The sequence below is a fragment of the Pongo abelii genome, chromosome 5 (assembly GCF_028885655.2).
Source record: "Pongo abelii isolate AG06213 chromosome 5, NHGRI_mPonAbe1-v2.0_pri, whole genome shotgun sequence".
NCBI lineage: Eukaryota > Metazoa > Chordata > Mammalia > Primates > Hominidae > Pongo > Pongo abelii.
In genome coordinates this window covers 64688346-64709442 of record NC_071990.2, presented here as the reverse complement: position 1 = coordinate 64709442, position 21097 = coordinate 64688346, and the positions used below count along the sequence as shown (strand labels likewise).

The 21097-nt window shown below is 34.7% G+C and overlaps 1 protein-coding gene across 1 annotated transcript in view; it reads left to right on the top strand.

Annotated features, from left to right (window-relative positions):
* The window catches only part of EYS (eyes shut homolog), a 1986267-nt gene that overhangs the window by 1453153 nt on the left and 512017 nt on the right, over positions 1-21097 (top strand). The window contains 1 exon segment of the mRNA NM_001374351.1: positions 1088-1320. Within this exon segment, the coding sequence (NP_001361280.1) occupies positions 1088-1320 (233 nt within the window).

The following is a 21097-nucleotide window of genomic DNA, read 5'->3' as shown; positions in this document are numbered from 1 at the left end:
TATTATATTAAGTGAAATTCTAAAAACCTTCCCAGACAGTATATGAAACTCATAAGTATGCTGAACACATTAATTCAACAAATTTTCTTAAGTATTACGAATAAAGATTTCTGATAAAATGAGAAACTTTTGTGTGGAGGGAGAAAGAAAAAACAATGAATACATACAACCTAAATAGTAGAGGCTACACATAAAATAACTATAGTACAAGCACATGGTAAATGTTCTAACAATGGTACAAATGAGATGTGGAATTTTAGACAGGAGACAACCATCAGTTTCATCTTGTTGGGCCAGGGACAAAAATAATGCAGGCGTGGGCTTAGCACTGTAGGTGAAATTTAGATAGGAATTGAGGAATTACAATGCATAAAAAGTATATTAAACAAACTTCCAATATTAGGAAATTTCAGCGTCTTTAAGGAATAGCAATCTTATTTGGTTTGAGAGAATTTAAGGTACTTATTAGGAATCATGATAAAGCAGGGATGAATCAGATTGTCAAGGGGTGTTGAATGTAAAAGTAGGAAATTTCACATAATTCAGAGAGACTTATTGTTCATTATTTATTGCAAAGAAAAAATTAAACTGGTATTAAAATTTGTAAAAAAAAAATTAGGGAATATTTGTGGGTATTTCTAAGGTACCTCTTGGATAGCTCCCAGAAATTAATGCTAAGTCAGACTAATGAATGCACATTTCTAGCAGTTAACTTAGAAATCCTTCAAGTTCAAACAATTTTAGCATGAAGATGTAACATGACCTAATTCTTGATCTTAGGCTCATAAGATTTGAAACAGCTAAAGGAGTACTATGTTTTTTCCATAAAACAACTGACAAGTTTATGAAGGTTATTTCTTCCACGTTTCTTACTACTACAGGGTCATGTTATGTGGCTCAGAAATTTTTAACATTTACAAATCTCATAATTGTGAAACAAACATGATAATTGTATTTGTCCTCAGTTAAACCTTGATCAGTATTGGTTTCATTTTCTCTTATATTAAATCAAATTTTCTATTATTTCTATTTATGTTCCTAGTGCTTTTACTTATATTTTGTTTTCTGGTCTGTTTATAAATCACAGATCCCAGGGATTTATGCTGTCTCCAACAGCCTCCTTTGTTGATGTTTCTGATGTGACACAAGGGGTTGATACCATGTGGACTTCTGTCAGCCCCTCTGTTGCAGCACCCTCTGTGTGCCAGCAGGATGTATGCCACAATGGAGGCACATGCCATCCCATCTTCCTCTCCAGGGGCATAGTGTCATTCCAATGTGACTGTCCACTACATTTCACTGGCCGCTTCTGTGAAAAAGGTAATCAATCTTCATTACCCTTTTGTATTTCTTTTTAAAAACCTCTCCAGAGAATGGACAGGAGTTGAAATATATTGTAAACTTAGTGATGGGTACTAGCACAAACAAGAAACAGCGGTATAATTTTATTTAAAAATGAATTCTGATCGAATACTTTCAGTTTAGTATTATAGAAGCAAACTTAAGATGTTTTTTGCATTAGGAATGCCATTCAACATATATTTCCAATTGCCATATAAAATAGAAGTTAAAATTCCAACATAGTGTTTTTTATGTAGTTACTTCTAAAATTATGGTGAATCTTTCCTTCGTTTCCATAGAGACAATTAGGTTCTAATTAATACTATTTTATTGCTTAATTGCCAAATAGCCACACTTATATACTTCATATGCAAATCCTCACATTTGAATTTAGTGTTTAAGAATAGCACATTAACTTTTGATGCTTAAGAATATGGTTTTAACATTAATGAAGCTGTTAATGAATGAAAAAAATATATTCTCCTATTGTCAACATCTAATAGCCTCCTAAGACTTTTTCAGTTAATTAGGGAAATGCTAGACAACTAAAGCCAGAAACACCCTGGACAGATTACAAAGGCATTAAGTCATGCTGCAGCTGACTGGTTGTCCTTGCACTGACAGGGGAAGTGTCATTGTGTCTATACAACTAATCTCTAGTTCTAAATTAGGGAGGAGGGGATGGGGATTACTATTGGATTATGATTCAGATAGCAGATAATTTTATTACTTATCCAAGACTGTATTTAATAAATCCCCATTTAAGCGCTAAAATATGGGACTCCTAATGTTAATTCAAAGGGGTGTGTGTGTGTGTATGCGTATGTATGTGCATGTGTGTGGATGTGGATGTGTGTGCGTGTGTGTGTTATTCCACCCTTCTTCCACAATGACTTTGTGTGACTGAATGTTTAATATTTAGCTAAGTAAGCAAGCAAATACAGTAAAAGACACAGAAATGGAAACACAGTATATTTTCATGTTCCTCTTAAGACATCATATAAGTGTTCTTCAAAATTGATTTTATCTATAAAGTGCTCTGAAGAAACATCACTATGGCTTGAATTTTAGAAAAGTATTTCATGTGTTTGCAAAATATCATGATATTTGTTTTCTGTTATAATTTAAGGCCATTTATATTATATTCTATGAGTAGAGAGATCTAGGGAGATAATTTGGGTTGTAAAGCTGTTTTAGATCTACACTTAACTATTTAAAATTCTGAGAGGGCTTTTTATCTTTTTAATTTTGTGCTAGGTGGAGTCTTAAAAAATACCCTTATTTATTAATTTATCTTGAGATGGAGTCTCTCTCTGCCGCCCAGGCTGGAGTGCAATGGCGTGATCTTGGCTCATTGCAAACTCCACCTCCCAGGTTCAAGTGATTCTCCTACCTCAGCCTCCAGAGTAGCTGGGATTACAGACATTAGCCACCACACCCAGCTAACTTTTGTATTTTTAGTAGAGACAGGCTTTCACCATGTTAGCCAGGATGGTCTCAAACTCCTAACACCTTAGGTGATCCACCCGCCTCAGCCTCCCAAAGTGCTGGGATTACAGATGTGAGTCACTGTGACTGGCCTATTTTAATTTTTTAATGTTAGTGTATCTCCTGGTCATACACACGTATTACACTAGCAATGACCCTCTAAGCCATCATTTCTCTCTGTCCCGCTGAATCCCCAATTCTCTCTCCTTTAACTCTTTACCTAGTATCTTTAACACTTCATAGAGTAACCTATATTTTCTTCCAGAAAAAAACAATGGAGGATTTTTGGAGTTAAACAAGGTTTCACTGAGGTTTAATTGTATTTGATGTTTTGGTGGCAGAATATAGGAAAGTGAACTCAGGAAAAGAATTGGAAATCTATCCTATTTTTGCTGTAGAAATTATGTTTTCATATTATTGATCATTTTATACTTCTTAAGTTTTTAACTATTTTTCTTGCTGAATTTATAATATTTTAAAAACTAATAAATTGGATAATGTTTTGCTAAACATTAAGTAATCTATAGAGTATTTCTTTTTTAAAAGTACATGATAATCAGACACTATGACTAATATTTTTATCAATAATTAGTAATTACAAAATTTCATTTGAAGAATAACTTTAATTCATTAATACTGAGGCACGTGATATACTAAACAAAATTAATGTAATAGGACTATTTTTAGATTATCATAATATTATCCGTAATTTTTTTGTTGTTGCCTCTTTTGGAAAATGTTTCAGTATAGTACATAGAGTGCCATGTGATATGCATGTTCAGAACTGAAATTTTATTTGTAAATATTAAAGTGATGAATATTTATTTTTAACCATTTACTCTTTACATTTGAATAAAGTATCTTGCCTCTTTCTGTCACAAAGAAAGCCAAGGGCAGGATTGTGTCTTCAACCTGTTGCTCTAAATGTAATTTGTGATGTTGTGTGCCTTAGAATCCATACTGACACATGTTGACTACTGCTACTGCCTAAGGTCTGTAATTCAGGAATCTGGTCCTAGGATGTCATTTTTTATAGCATGACTCAGGTTGGCCAGATGAAACCTGAATCATGCTATAGATGATGAAATTTAAGTGTAAATTTCAATAATTATTATGTGCCATTTTCAAATTGTTTCAATGGCCTGGTAAAAACCTTGCTTTGGATAAACAGTCCCTAAATCATCTCTATTTATATTTATTATACTTATAGTTATGTAACTTCTTAGAAATGTTCTTAGTATTAAATGGTTACAATTTACAGATAAATCAGAATTTACAGACAGAGTGCCATGAAAATAATTTTTAAATGAATCCCTTATTGAGTACGATCAACACCTAAAATATATGAACTTCTGCTTCAGGAATGAAATTTGCGTAATATTATTGTGAAGAGTCCTGATTTACCAGATGCTACACTGAGTGCTTCATACGTCTTATTTCATTTAACCTTCAGAATAACCCTGCTGAAGTAGGCTCTCTAAATTACCCCCACTTACAAATGAGAGATCTAAAGCCTCGAGTTGTTAATTACTTTGTCAAGGTCACAGAGTCTGTACATGGTAGAAATGGGATTAGAAGTAATCATGGCTGACTCCAGATTTCACATTTAACCACCAGGCTATATTACTGTACTAGCTGGAAAATCAAATTTAATGTGATGGCATGACAAAATTTTTAAATTGTTCCACTCTGTCATCTGTTTATGAAAAAAAAAATCTTTGCTTCAGGAAGAAAAGAGAGTTTTCTTTAAAAAATAAGATTTCAAAAATCATCAAACCAAAGAAGTTAATGTTGATCTAGTAAGTTTTTAATGAAGAAGATATCATAATCCCCATAAAGTTAAACTGAAAAACACATTAGGTGAGCCCAAAAAATTGCATCTGAGTGGTCATATCTTTTCATAATGATTTCACTTAAATTAAAATATAGAAAGCAGATTTTAGAGTATTTGAATTTCAGAAAAATCTAGACATAACTGATGAAAGAACATGACTGAAAAAATATATAATCGCGTAGACATCTAGATATAAAGATATGTTGGAAACTGATTTTTCTTCCCAAGCCTCACTCCTTTTTACTTCTAGTTAATGTTCTTAACCTGTGAATGAATGTTAAAATATTTTATTTTAACAACTTTCATGTTGCACAGCAAAATAGAGTTGTCAATTAAAGTATAGGCCTTAACTAAAATAGCACTAGATCCAGTAACACAGAGGAAGGGTTTCTGGAGCTATGAGACTAAGGAATGGGTCACCCACACACATATTTCCCATCTACTTGGCATTACATCATATGCTGCTCTACATTATTAAATCATCCACATCCAATCAGCTAATAACATTGACTTATAGAATTAGTTTGATTTAATATGCTCTTTTTTTCTTCAACACATGCTATCTTAATTCCTATTAGCTAAACCTTGTTGCCTACTTTATCATAATGATCCTACATCTCACCAAGGGAAACATAAGAGCATATATTCTTGCTTTGTTTTATATGGCTGCATGCAGGCAGATGGCTGTCTCCTACTGTAAAGTTCAGAATGACAGATTTAGAATATCAGTGCCTTGTGTTGGGAAAAAGCATATGCCTCTGACTATTAATTATAAGATTAACATTTTTAAACAGCCCCATAAGTTTTAGTGTTCTATAAAACAGTTTTATAAATAGTACAATAAAGGAGTATTTAAATGCCATACATTAACAGCAAGAAATATTTTGTTTTATTTGATATTCTATCTACATATATTACATATATATTTAAATGTTAACTGTACTGAGGAAATTACAAACGTAGGAATAAAAGTGAGAGGCTTTACTAGGTGTTTTGTCTTGTTAAAAAAATAGACTGCCTTGATATCTTTGCTTTTACCTTAACTGGAATATATTAAAAGTGTACAAGAGTAGTCCGAATTTATTTATTAACTTTAAATCAGATGTCTGAGTGAGTGTCAGGCATTCCATAGCTAAGAAGGCAGGGAAACAGAGCATTAGTAAGGTTCTTACAACAGAGATTTATCTCTTCCAGAGAACTGATGGTCTACATCATCAGAAAAGGACCAAGAAACAGGTGTTTGCCTTTTCAAATGTTAATATCCATGTCTGAAAATCTGTATGAAATCAGAGAGCAATGCTGCATATTTATCAGTAAATGACAATGGCTGAAATACTGAGATATTAAATTGAAAATAAATGGGAATTGAAGTCAAGAACAGTGACTAAAAGGAGACAAGATTACCTATTATCAAAGACAGGGGATTTCATTTTTGAAGTCAGAGGTAGACTGGAGGTTTATAACCTGCTCTGCTTCTTCACTATGAACTACTACATTCTCCAGCAGGGAACACCGGGCTCAGCTGGAGACAAAGACAGCCTGCTCCCTATTCTCATACTTATAACTATGACACAATCCTCAGTGAGCTTAAATCAAGGTTTTGACAGGGCTGTGTTCCTTACTGGAGTATCTAAGGGAGAATGCATTTCCTTGTTTTTTCCATCTTCTAGAAGATGTCTGCATCTTTTGGCTCATGGTCCCCTCATCTATTTTCAAAGAAAGCAATGGCAGGTCTAATTTTTCTCATATTGTATCTCTCAGACATACTCTTACACCACCCTTTACTACACTTAAGGATGTTTGTGATTATATAGGGCCCACTGAGATAATCCAGGATAATCTCTGTATCCCAGAGTCAGCTGGTTAGCAATCTTAATTCCATCTGCATCCCCAATTCCCCTTTGTCATGTAAAGTAAAATAAGCACAGTTTCCAGGAATTGGGCTTTGGACATCTTCAGGAGGCAATTATTCTGCCTACCATAGGACCTCTGGTCATCTTTCAGGAGACTTACATGATTACATGAAAAAGGGAACCTATTGGGTGAATATCTAGTGTTCATCAAATTGAAGGAAGTAAATGAAATCAGCTTAGAAAATGTATCAAAGGATGTTCAATGTTCTGGAAAGCCAGGGAACAAGAGCTATAATGAGGCTGATCTAGGAACAGACTGGTGTAACCGCCCCCAGCACTGGACATGTGCCATGTTCTGAGCCACTTGCTCAAGATTCAGAGTCCCAGGAGACACTCTTAAATTGACTAATTGGCAAAACCTCAACCAAATGCTAACCCACTGCCTGTGCAAGAGAAGGAGAGGAACAAGAGGGGCCATTTTTCCTTGGGCTTGTGAAATAGTAACTAGACAATACAATCCACCAAGATATTACAAAACACGCCTCTTCTTTATTTCAACACAAAAATATAATCATTCACAAAAGGCATTCATAGCATGTGTGCACATTTTTTTTCTCCCTGGATTTCTGTCTTTTATGTCCATTTACTTTGCAGAATAGTTTAGCAATACTTTTTGTTGCCTTTCATCTGTGCAAACACAATGTAAATACATCATCAAAATATTTCCATAAACAAAGATTTTTCTCTTTCTTACTTTCAATTTAGGTCATCAAGAAAAATATTTTATGGAGAAAATATTATCTGAGATGGTACTTAAAAGGATCAGTTTAAATGATACTTAAAAGAAACCAGAATGAACAAATACTTGAAGGAGAAGAGAGCTGTCTAGTTTAGTTTGGGAGCTGGGTACATATGGGATCGACTGAGAAATAAAGCTGGAAATTGAGGTGTGATTCATATGGCAGAGAACCCTAAATGACAGATTAAAATATAAAACCATTAGAATGGTTTTCAATCAATCAAAAGACTTAATGACCAGAACTGGACTTCAGAATGATAGATCTGAGAGTAGAATATAGAAAGGATTATGGTGGGGAAGAAGATGAGATGGGGAGAAAAATTGAGAAATAATTACAACAGGCCAAAAAATAGGATGAAAACCCTTTTAACCCTAATGCTTTCTAATAATTTGGAAGCATAGAAGATCTTTGTGTTCTCTTGTGCAGAATACAGTATAGATTTTTTTAACCCAAAATTTACCAGACTGGATAAGACTTATGTCCTTTCATATATTATTTTGTGAACAAAAATATGTGGTATAAAATGTGATTATAGAAAACAAGTCACAGTAAAGGTTCCATTCTTTCTTTTTGGCACTATCTTCTGCCCCACCTATTCACAGAAAAACTGAATTATATGCAGTAAAACTTGACCATGGCACAAAAGATATGGATAATAAAGCAAATGATATAGGCCTATTCTACAAAAGGTTACAGTCAAAGCAAGAATGATCAACTAGCTAAACATTTGCAAGTACATGTAGGCATGCACACTGGGAAGTATGATTTATCTTATATTTCTAATTCAGGGCTAAATTTCTTAACAGTCATGACTTCATTGCATGCATTCCTATTTGTTTTTAATACAATTATTATATACATCACATGTATACCCACACATAAAGATAATTTGACACAAAAAAGATAAATAAAATACATGTTTAAAGTTTTTGTAGAATTATTAAAATCATTCACTATTGAAAGTAACATTTTAGAGGTGCAGAAACAATGTTCAAAAAAAGTTTAGTAACTTAAGTAAACTACTAGTTAAAGGCAAGTGTAGAACTAGAATACAAGGTCCACACAGAAAATGTACCACAGCATGTGTCCCCCAGAGTTTTTCAGGAGTATATTCCAAGTTGAATTGCAAGAAAAATATATTGAGTTGTATATACTTGTAATAAACAATTGCATAAACAGATAAGATACTAATGACCTCAATTGTACCAAATTATCTCTAGAGGATACATATTTTACTCTAGGTATAGAAACTTAACATTTGATGAATTTACTAATTGTCCTTTTAATTGACAGACATGTTTAAAAGCATTTTTTTCTAGAATAAATTTGCTAACAAAAATAGAAAGTAGAAAATATCATTATAATTTCTTATATACTGCCAGTGAAATCACTTTAAGTGGCAATGGTTAAACAGTGGGAAGAATGAGAAAAAAATTGGTATTCAGTGATCATGCAACTTAATTTTTAATGGTTCCAGGACGGGGTGCACTGGGAGTGGAGAAAGGCTTTTTTAAAAATCTACAATGAGGAAATGCCATTTAAGCCAAAACTTAAAAAACAGAAAGTCACCAGAATTTTGAAAAGCAAAGGAAAGAATGTTCCAAAGAGAATAGTGTGCTACCATGAACATGAGTATATAAGAATGATTTTTATGAGTTTTTTTTTAAAGGAAAACTGTAAGTACCGATAATTTTCTTAGACTTAATATAAGACTAAAACAAATTATTGAAGAAAAATCAATGCCTCTAATTTCATTCACTGATGTATTTTAAATTTATAATGAGCCTATTGTCCCTCATCTCACGAATTTTAAGAAAGTTTTACGGCCAAATGCTAAATATGGCTATTTTTTCTGATACTGCAACTCATAGTCTTTCAAAGAAAACACTATGCTTTTCCATAGGAGAACACATTTTCAGATAACTAAATTAATGGGGTTTAGTTGAGAATCTCAATGTCATTTGACATATTAACATTTTAAATAATGGTAGAGGAACTACATTAATATTTTTGTATTATACTATTTACAATAAAATAGTAAAGATGTGTGAGAAAATACTATTCTCTAGTTAACAGGAATAAATCAGGGAAAAGGATTGAAGAGTGTAAATTTGGATGATATGAAAACAGACCAACAGTAAAAACAAGGGCTAATGTGAACCTGACCTAAAATGTTATTACACAATGGCGAAACAACAAGGAAAAACTATAATGAGCAGAGATAATTAAGAACAAAATGTGTGGTCTCTGGGAAATTCATTTTCAGACATTTTTGTCAACATGCGATGTGCCTTTGATAGGAAAAACTTAATTTAAGAACTTATATGTAAAAGACAACATCATGCCCTTACTTGTAAATACAGTCTTATTAATGAAATTGAAAACTGTCTGAGTAGAATTTATTATTTAACTGTCCAGGGAATATTAAATCAATTTCAATTGCTTTAATCTATTTTGGTAAGGTTTCTCTGTGAAGGTCTCTATTCTCTGTCCTAGGATCATAGATATGGACCTGAATAAATATGAAGAGATATGAAGCAATATGGAAATTAATCTTCACACAAATATGCCACCTTTTGCCTGCAGTTCTCTTGACTGCCTGTGGTTTAAAAGTAGGAAATGGAAACTTTGTGTAATCTCAATGTTTCAGTAGTCCCCACTACTTCACAGGGGATAGAATTCTAAGACCGTCCCGCAGTGGATGCCTGAAACCTCAAATAATACCAAGCCCTATATCCAGTCATCCTTTGTATTTACGGGAGATTGGCTCCAGGACTCCTCTCAGATACCATAAACAATCAAGTTTCTTATATAAAATGGACAAAGGAATTTTTCACATCCCAGGTGGGATGGATGGGGATGATGTGAGATTTCATCACGGTACTCAGAAAGGTGTGCAATTTAAAATGTGTGAATTATTTCTGGAATTTTCTATTTAATATTTTTGTATGGCATTTGCCCATGGAGTAACTGAAACTGAGGAAAGCAAAATAGAAAGTAAGGAAAAGCTACTGTAATATCAGATTGTCTTAGCCCATTTTCTGTTGCTATAACAGAATACCACAGACTAGGTAATTTATAATAAACAGAAATTTAATGGTTCATAGTTCTGGAGACTAGAAAGTCCAAGATTGAGGGGGTCACATCTGGTGAGGGCCTTCTTGCTGTGTCATCCCATGATAGTAGACAAAAGGGCAGAAAGACAGTGAAAGAGAAAAACAAAAAGGGAGCCCAACTACCCCTTTTATAATGAACTCCCTCCTGTGATAATGGCATAAATCCATTCACTTTGTCCTCGTGACCTAATCACCTCTCATTACACCGAACATGCCAACATTGTTGCACTGAGGAGTAAGTTTCCAACACATGTTTTGGGGGTGCACATTCAAACCATAGTAGAAATGTAGTAACTAAGAAATAGGAAAGCAATAGATAATAACAGCTAATATTTACTATTGTACACTTGGTACATACACACTGTCCTAAACTCTTTTCATGCATTTTCTCTTTCATTCTACACACCAATTCTGTGAATCAAGTGATAATTTATTAGTTGAAGGTTTTTTTGTCTCCAAGTTATAGAAACCAACTCAATAATACATGACTTGCAGTGACTCATTTAATCCTCATGAATCAGTGTGATAGTGTGATTTTGAAGTAAATATTATTCTATCCCCATAATTCAAGAGAAAAAATGGAGGAGAGAGTTTAAGTGTTTTGTCCATGGTTACTCAGCCAGTAAATTCTGGAATTGAGATTGGAATCCAAGCTTTTTAAACTATTCTACCTATCTAATCCAAGTTAAAATAAAGAATGATAGATTCAAACTTATTATATGAATATAAAGATGGAATCTCATAGAACCCTAGAATAAGCATGCAAAGATGTTTGCAAAAGGGAACTACAACTAGGAACAAAAGCACTCTCAGTATTTTCTCTGTTCGAGTCATGTTTCATTTTTCCTGCCATGTCCTGATTGACAACGGATTTTGAATGAACATTGTAGAGTCCTTCTCCCAAGAAAGTGCTGAACCATTCTTAGATTGAACCTGGGGAAGAGATACTGGCTGTCCAGTTTGGCTAAGGGAACTACCTCTCATCCAATGGCTCTAGCCCAAAGTATGCCATGCCAGCCAGTCTGCTGAAAGTCAGCTCGTTGATCTACCTGCAGATTAGAAAGCAGCTGCCCAAGAAGGAAGAATTACGGTGGGCTGGGAATATACCACAAAATATGTAAACTATAACTATTCATATTCCCATCCTCCTGGTGAAAAAACTGAGCACAGAGAAAATAATTTGTGGGGTCAACAAACCAGAACTCAGTAATTTGTGGTGATTACCAAAGCAAGAACTCAAACCAAGGTGTATTTAATGCCAAAAATTGTTATCTTAAACTGCTATACATTTCTATTAAAAATTCTTTTTTTTTTTTTACTTTAAGTTTTAGGGTACATGTGCACAACGTGCAGGTTTGTTACATATGTATACATGTGCCATGTTGGTGTGCTGCACCCACCAATTTGTCATTTAACATTAGGTGTATCTCCTAAGGCTATCCCTCTCCCCTCCCCCTCACCCCACAACAGGCCCTGGTGTGTGATGTTCCCCTTCCTGTGTCCATGTGTTTTCCTTGTTCAATTCCCACCCATGAGTGAGAACATGTGGTGTTTGGTTTTTTGTGCTTGCAGTAGTTTGCTGAGAATGATGGTTTCCAGCTTCATCCATGTCCCTATAAAGGACATGAACTCATCATTTTTTATGGCTGCATAGTGTTCCATGGTGTATATGTGCTACATTTTCTTAATCCAGTCTATCATTGTTGGACATTTGGGTTCGTTCCAAGTCTTTGCTATTGTGAATAGTAGTGCAATAAACATACATGCGCAATGGCGATCATTAAAAAGTCAGGAAACAACACGTGCTGGAGAGGATATGGAGAAATAAGAACACTTTTACACTGTTGGTGGAACTGTAAACTAGTTCAACCATTGTGGAAGTCAGTGTGGCGATTCCTCAGGGATCTAGAACTAGAAATACCATTTGACCCAGCCATCCCATTACTGGGTATATACCCAAAGGATTATAAATCATGCTGCTATAAAAATTCTTTCTTAACAAACAAAAACAAAAATAATGTCATCTATATTGAGATAGTAATGCATTCAGTTATTAAATGACCTGACTTGGTAGATTGTACTCAAGAATAATTTCATTTCTTCTAACACTGACCATAGAAATGTTCTATCAGATTTCTCTTACCCTCTTATTTTGTGACAACCTGGGAATATCCCATAGCTCTCAGGTCACTTGTAGGTATTGAAAAATCTAATCCAATTTAAAACTTCCCTCTTATATTCAATTTGAAACTGTCCACACCCTTCTGCCCTTCCCTTTGATCCACTTCCTCCTCAAAGCTAGAGTCTTCAAGGTCAGATCAGGATAGTAGAAATCAGGAAAAGCATCAAAAGTCATATTCCTTAGCAGGTGCTCATTATAATTCCGCATGGGCAGCAAATGCATTCTGTCATTGCGGCTGCATCAGTGGTTTGTTGGTGATTCCCCACAACACCTTTCCCTGTTGTAGGTTGTGCACTCTCAGCTAATATCCTGCAAACTCTCTTTAGCAGCTCTCGGGGAAGTGCATGCCTGCTCTTTTTGGCTGGTACACATGGCAAGGTTGACATGTTATTAGACAAGATTATTTCTAGATGACTTGAGCCTTGTTACCTTCCTCATCATCAATTGGATCCCAGAAAATCTCAGGCATCACTGTTCTGCCAACTAAGAGAAGTGTAAATAAACCTATGGGTGAATTCTCACTTTCTTCAATAACTTTGCAGGCTATTCCAGCTCTCCAACTGCTTTCAAGATTCTCCCAGCAAGATGCAGGCCCCAGTTTCCATTTCCTGCTTCCTAATTGTAGAATGTCAAAGGCAAACAAGGCTAGACATTACTTAAAGCAGTGAAAACAGATTTTATTCAGTAACTACTGACAGTAGGGGAAGAGCTGAGCTCCATTCTGATTTGTGTAATTGAGTCTTTTTAAGTGAGGGGGGACAAGTAGGCTCTACTCAAGTAGAGCCAGAAAAGTGAAAAATTACTAAGGGTTGGTCAGTGTAAATGTGATTAGGCCAACTGTGTCTGCTAGCTGGCAATTCTCCCAAGTCAAGATTCTATCCTCCCACAGAGCTAGGATAGAACAGAGGTTCTGTCCTTCTTGATGATTACATTTCAAAGGAATGTCTCTGTCTGTCTTTAAGAAAGAAACTTCTGAGTTGTAAGAGAAACAATAAATCTCAAAGGGACACAAGAAGGAGTCATGATTGTAAGGCTTTTTAGTAAATCCTCCAAGAAAGGGAGGTCAGAGGCCTATCTTCAGGCATGGCTGAAGCCAATAAATTCACCTGGCAGTATTGAGCTTTCTCAGGTAGGCATTTCAATGGAGGAGCAGGGGAACTGGGGTCATCCTAGGGACAGGGCCTCATGCTGCTAGAGATCATGCTAGACTGTGGTCCTCTCTTAATGCAGAGGCTTAGATACAGTCATTATGTGCTGAGATTTCTGCAGTTCTCATAGATCATGTGTCTAGTCCTCCCAAGAAGTCTCTCTACACAGACAGCATCAGAGAGATTCCTACAAACTGCTTCAGCTCTACTAGCATGTGTCCCACTCTTGACTATTTCTGAATGATGCTTTTGGGGATTTCCTCACTTGGTTTGTAGTGGGGGTAGGATATGCCTCAGTGCTTTCTACTCTTAAATTCCTCTGAAGAATCATCTTCTTTGATAAACTCTAATTTTCTCTCATAAGATTTGGGGAGATGGTAGCTGGGCCAATGAGCATGTACCACCTAGATATGTTTAATACCCATCTTTAGAAGGCGAGGTAGTTATCACCCATTGTTTGCAGTTTGGAAAATTTAATAAGAATTTAGAGAAAATAGGAAAAGGCCTCTTATAGATGTTATCATATTAACATAAAGATAGAACGCATTATAATCAAGATGTAAATGAATCCACTCTTGAGGATTAACGGTATTTCTTTCTGCAGTTCCTTTTTTTGGGGGTGGCAGGGGGACAGAGTCTTGCTTTGTCACCCGGGCTGGAGTGCAGGGGCCTGATCTCAGCTCACTGCAAACTCTGTCTCCTGGGTTCAAGGGATTCTCCTGTCTCAGCTTCCCAAGTAGCTGGGATTACAGGCACCCACCACCATGCCCTGCTAATTTTTGTATTTTTAGTAGAGATGGGGTTTTGCCATGTTGACCCGGCTGGTCTCAAACTCCTGACCTCAGGTGATCTGCCTGCCTTGACCTCCCAAAGTTCTGGGATTACAGGTGTGAACCACCATTCCCGGCTCTTTCTGCAGTTCATTTCAAATATTTACACTGACTTATACCTAGTGTCAGAGGAGATTGAGCTATACCCAAAACAGTTCTGAACACATAGCTGAATTCTGAAGATCTTTAGTCTCTTACTTTTTAATCATAAAAGTCACATGGTGTTTACATTCTACAACACATATATTTTGATATAAACAGTAAATAAAATCATTCTCCATTCATTTTATGTTTCCCTCCTGACTACAAGCAAATCTGTTATCCTGCAGACACATCTATTTGAAAAGCACAGGTTTATTGAAAAAGACTGGGAGTGGGAAGATAGGGAATTTAGTCTCAGCCCAATTCTTAATTTAGTTATGTAACTTTGGGGGAATCTTGACTTTTTTGACCTTCAGTTTCTGTCTTTGAGAGCCCTTTTTAGCTCAAAATTTATTGATGCTCAGGTCTAACATGAAATCTCTCGGGTTCTGTTCAGCCTTTGCTCTGGACTTCTTCGGACTAAGGAGCAGCCTCTGAAAGCATGCTTCACCAGCAAGGATGTCCCTTTACCTTGGCAGAAAAGCTTGTCAGTCAGCCTCTTCTCTTACTTTGCTACCCATTGTTTGCAGAATGTATTCTCTGAGAAGCAGAATCCAAGAGGGGCATTGGTATGCAGGAATTGTATAAAGGAAGCACTCTCAAGATCAGCATATGTGGGGAATGGGAGGCAGCAGGATTGTGAAGGCAGAGCTTCACAGCATCCACCACACCAATATATCCCCCTATGACCACTTGAATTCAACAGTAGAGTATCCTTGTGTTTATCAGAATGGGAATTCTTCCATGGGCTTCTCTTAGGCACATTCTCTGACATCACTCACAATCAAAACAACTTCTGAGAAACAAAGGACTTTGGGATAAAAGATGCCGTTTGGAATTGTAGAGAATACCTTAAAGTCCATATTATCACTTCTTAATTTTTTATTTTTAATTTAGAGACTTTGTTTGTCTCTTGGAGTTTGAAAATGTGATTTCTTCTTGCACATGATTACCTGGGGTCTTCTCTTGGACTCCTAGCTGTTTCACTGATCTAGATCCATTACTGACTTCTTTTCCAATGGATCTGTGCTTAATTCTTTTTCAAAATACATTTATTTATCTGATATGTGTCCTTCACAATCCAATGCCTGCTAACTTGTCCAGCTTTGTTTTCCTTCAACCTCCTGCCATCCAAAGCTAGAATCTAATTATACTAAGTGTATTTTAATTCTCTAACATTTCATGTCTTCTTGTGTCATGTCCCATGCCCGCCAATGTTCTTTTCATGTCGAACAGTATTTCTTAACCTGGTTACCTATTTTTCTTCTTTAGAGGCTCAAATCTATCAGTTTTGCTTGGAAGTCATTTTTTTTTCATCTACACTTTCATAGTATCCTATGCCTTTGTTTATTGTATTTAACATCTTCACTTTTCACAGTATATTAACTTAGTCTCTCCTAGATGGCAAAATATTAAGGAAAGTGACCACATTGCTTTTATATTTTTTCTTTCCCTGGCATCTAGCATAGCATCTGGGATATAGAAAAAAAATTAAACATTTTTATTACATTTTAAAATAACTGGATTTTTTGGTAAATAGGTAAGTAATCATTTAGCTATTTGGGTATATTTGGCAAATACCTTTGTATTTAGGGAAAAAATGAAAAATTATAAAAATTACTTCCATTTATAGCAAATTAGAGGCACTATCCCTGACTTTTCCTCCACTCAAACTAGTTCTGAATTTGAACATATTTTAAAATTTTATATTCATTTCAATCTGTGCCCTGAATATTCAGGCAACTCTCCTAACTTTAATTCACTGAAGAGCCCTTTATAACTCTTACATTTACCCTTCTCTTCTTTTGTAAATCAAGTATAAAATATTTGGACTATGATATTTACAAATATACTTGAAAAAAAACTTTAAAAAATTCCCCAGGAAGCTTCCTCATGGTCATCATAGCATTTAAAACATGACAACTCAACAGCTAGATGAAATATTTTTGGTACATCACTGAAACTTTGCTAGAATTTCTTGTCCTGAATAACTTGAAAACAATCCTCCATTTTCATATTTCATATATTCATAAATATTTATTACTCTCAAGAAATTCAAGCAACTCAACCAAATTTTGATCTCAATTTTAGTATCATAAACCACTGAACATTATCCTCTAGATCTTTAGATAATAGAAATCAGAATAAAGACAATGAAATGACTTGCAATCATTTTAACTAGAGTGGAAATTTAAAACCTATTTTGTAAATTTTCTAGGACTCCTTTGACAAATTTTACTTATTATCTCAATCAGATTTGCATAATTTTACATATATATTACATACATATCAAATGGAGCATTACACACATATTATATGCATATCAAATGGCACATTACAAGGACTTACTAGTTAACCTTGTTGTAATTCCCTTCCATTAATCGAATAATAAATTCCATAACATAAATGTGAATTCCATAACATAAATGTGAATTCCATAAATATGTTCTAGCCACATATACCTCATACTGCAATACTCATTGACAATTAGGTTTAGAGGGTCTTTATTATGTATAATATTTAGTTACACCTTTTTATATTTCTATGATTATGACTTCCTATGGTATTTTATTTACTTAAATACATCTTTAATCTGTGTAGACATTAATATGTATTTAGTGTGGACATACTCTGGGATATGTGGAAGTATATCCTGTGGAATGTGCATTGTCATGAATAATTGCATATATTTCTTCCTACTGCTATAAAAGAAAGATGGAAAATGACTATAACAAGATGCACTTTAATTAATCCACAAAACCATTAATGAAATGTTCTATGGCTTAAACTTTTCAGTAACAATGTCTTTTGCTTTTTCACACATTTTTAGCACCTGGTTTAAGGAAGAATCTAAAAGTCATATCTGTTGTGGATTCCAAAGTGCAGCACATCTGTCATATCTTGGCAGAAAATGCAAAAGAGCCACTTAAGATTAGTTCTCATATTCAAATTAGCATGTGCAGTGCCAAAGCTGAGTTCTGGAAAGAACCTGTACACAGTTAACATTTTGGAAAATGAGAAGAATAAAACAAAAGGAAAAAGAAGGCAAAAGCCAAGGTGAATTTTTCTTCTTATACAAGGAGTTTATATTGCATTTCGGTTCCCTTTCTAGGTTAAAACTTAAGATCTGTACACATTTTCACATTAAGTTGATTTATAATTCACTTTTTGTAGAGGTGATAAAAAGGCATTATGTATGACTATCCAAAAAGATTTCTGTGTAATCACTTGAAAATAGCCAACATTGAGAATTGCTTAAAATGATGAATGTATGACTCTGGACACAATTAGAGTTTGTGAAGTCAACCATACCATTGTTCAGATGTTTGAACATATGTTTGAAAGCCCAAACTGTATGTGTATAGAATTGTTCACTATTGTAAAGCAATGTTTCCTTCATTTTAAACCCATTTGTATTATAAAAAAGGTGTAATCCACATATATCAGGTTAATTTACATTTAGTTCATTTGAAATGCTGTCTTTTAAAATGCCCTCTAATGTTTCACTGTTAATATATTTTAAGGCATTAACATGTCACATTAATGCTTCATAAGTCTCTGGATTAGAGTATTATCTACATTTAATTCAAAGCCAGAAACTTTAATGGAATTGTGGCCCTCATGCAAGTTTATTCATTGTGTATATATGGAGGTTTTCATCACATTTAATAAATGTAATAATTTTTATATTAATTTACAAATATAATGCTTATACAGTCTTATACATATCATGCTGATGCATTTTCTATTCTGATCTGTTCCAACTCAAACTATTCATTGTGTTTTGAAATACTATGCATTTTCAGGGGCTTCTCAGAGGCTTTGCTAGTAAATTTTCATCTATCTCTAAAGCAGAGACTTTTTCAGTTAAGCTCATGACTCAGATTACAGAGCACTTGAACAATGAAGATTTAGAAAGGTTTTTTTTTATATGTATTTGCTATGGTTTTAATGTCCCCTTCAAAACTTATGTTGAAATTTTTTTTAACTTTTAAGTTCAGGGGTACATGTGCAGGTTTGTTACATAGGTAAACTTGCATCATGAGGGTTTGTTGTACAGGTATTAAGCCTAATACCCATTAGTTATTTTTCCTGATCCTCTCCCTCCTCCCACTCTGCACCCTCCAATAGGCCCCAGTGTGTGTTGTTCCACTCTATGTATCCCCACTTTTAAGGGAAAACATGCAATATTTTGTTTCCTGTTCCTGTGTTAGTTTGCTAGAGATAATGACCTCCAGTTCCAACCATGTTCCTGCAAAGGACATGATCTCATTCTTTTTTATGGCTACATAGTATTTCATGATGTCTATGTACCAAATTTTCTTTATCCAGTCCATCACTCATGGGCATTTAGGTTGATTCTATGTCTTTGCTATTGTGAATAGTGCTGCAATGAACATACGCATGCATGTGCCTTTATAATAGAATCATTTATATTCTTTTGGGGATATACCCAGTAATGGATTGCTGGGTTGAATGGTATTTCTGTCTTTAGGTCTTTGAAAAATAGTCACACTGTCTTCCACATGGTTGAACTAATTTACACTCCCACCAACAGCGTATAAGTTTTCCTTTTTCTCTACAACCTCGCCAGCATCTGTTTTTCTTTGACTTTTAAATAATAAAGGTGTTAAAAAAAGAGTAATTCATCTCACAAACTGTACACGAACAGGTTGTGAGCTAGATTTGGTGTGGAAGCCAAATCATATATGTATGAGTGTATATGTGTGTATATATGTGCAAATATACAAGTGTATTTTTAATATATGTATTTTATATATAATCAGATTTAAATTCTTCCCATTATAAAATTAGCATTTTGTCATTTATCTTGGTGTTTTGCCTTTTGGGACTTATTGTTTTCTTTGTATTAATTTATTTGTATTTATGTTAATTATATATCTTGTCATCTATCTTTTATTCATGACTTTTTAAAAATCTGACCTAATCGGTAAATTATTTGAGTAGTCCTACTTTTGTAATTATATACTTCCAGATTTTCTCTCTAGATGAGATTATTAGAAATTACACAGCGACAATTTAACGCAATATTTTACTTCTCTTAAGCTATATTTTTAAAATAATTAATTATTATTATTATTTGAGACAGAGTCCCACTCTGTCACCCAGGCTAGAGTGCAGTGGCGCGACCTTAGCTCACTGCAACCTCCGCCTCCCAGGTTCAAGCGGTTCTCCTGCCTCAGCCTCCTGAGTAGCTGGGATTACAGGCACATGCCACCACGCCCGGCTAATTTTTATATTTTTAGTAGAGGCGGGGTTTTACCATGTTGGCCAAGCTGGTCTCAAACTCCTGATCACAAGTGACCTGCCTGCCTCCGCCTCTGAAAGTGCTGGGATTACAGGTGTGAGCCACTGTACCTGGCCAAACTATATTCTTTTTGAGGAGGTTAAACAGTATCATGTCTGTTTTATATTATAAATATTATAAATTACAAAAGGTTGTAAATATCTATGGATACATTATATATATATAAACATATATAATTTAAATATTAATCTATTTTAATTCATATATATGAATTATGTATGAATTAAATTTTGCTAAATTTAATTCATATATATGCATATAAATGAATTAAATTAGATTAATATATGAAAAAAATATATATATATGAATTAGATTAATTTAGCAAAATTTCAGCCAAGGAAAAGAGAGGGTAGATATCATCCACATAAGGGTGAAAACAGACTCCATGAGATTGAGTGACTGACACATCAAAATCTGAGAGCAAATTTAATTTTACCCATTGATGGTATGAGAAATGATTTTAAGCACTGCTTGAACCAATATTATTGACATTTTAATACCCAATAAGAAGTTATTTTTCTATCAACTGTCTTTTGATCCTTCAGATTACCTAAAGTCTCCATTTGTTGTTGTATCTCTAAAATGTCTACATTTGCCAATTAAAAATAAATGCAGATCTCAGATTTAGAACCTTGGGGTAATGTCATTAGTCAGAGTTCTCCAGAAAGACATGACCAATAGAAGATAGATGGATAGATAGATCAGAGGAGATTTATTAGAAGCATGGGTTCGTGCAGTTATGGAGGCTGAGAAGTTTCATAACAGGCCATTCACGACCCCAAGACACTCAGTTCAAATCCAAGTCCAAAACACTCAGAACCAGGGAAGTTGATTCTGTAACTCTCAGTCATTGGTTGAAGGCCTGAGAACCTGGAAGGCCATTGGTGCAAGGCTCAGAGTCCAAAGGCTAGAGAGCCTTGAAGTTCTGATGTCCAAGGGCAGGCAAAGAAGGGTGTATCAGCTCCAGTAGGGAGAGAGAATTCACCCTTCTTCTGCTTTTTTGTTATATGCAGGCCCTCAGCCAATTGGATGTTG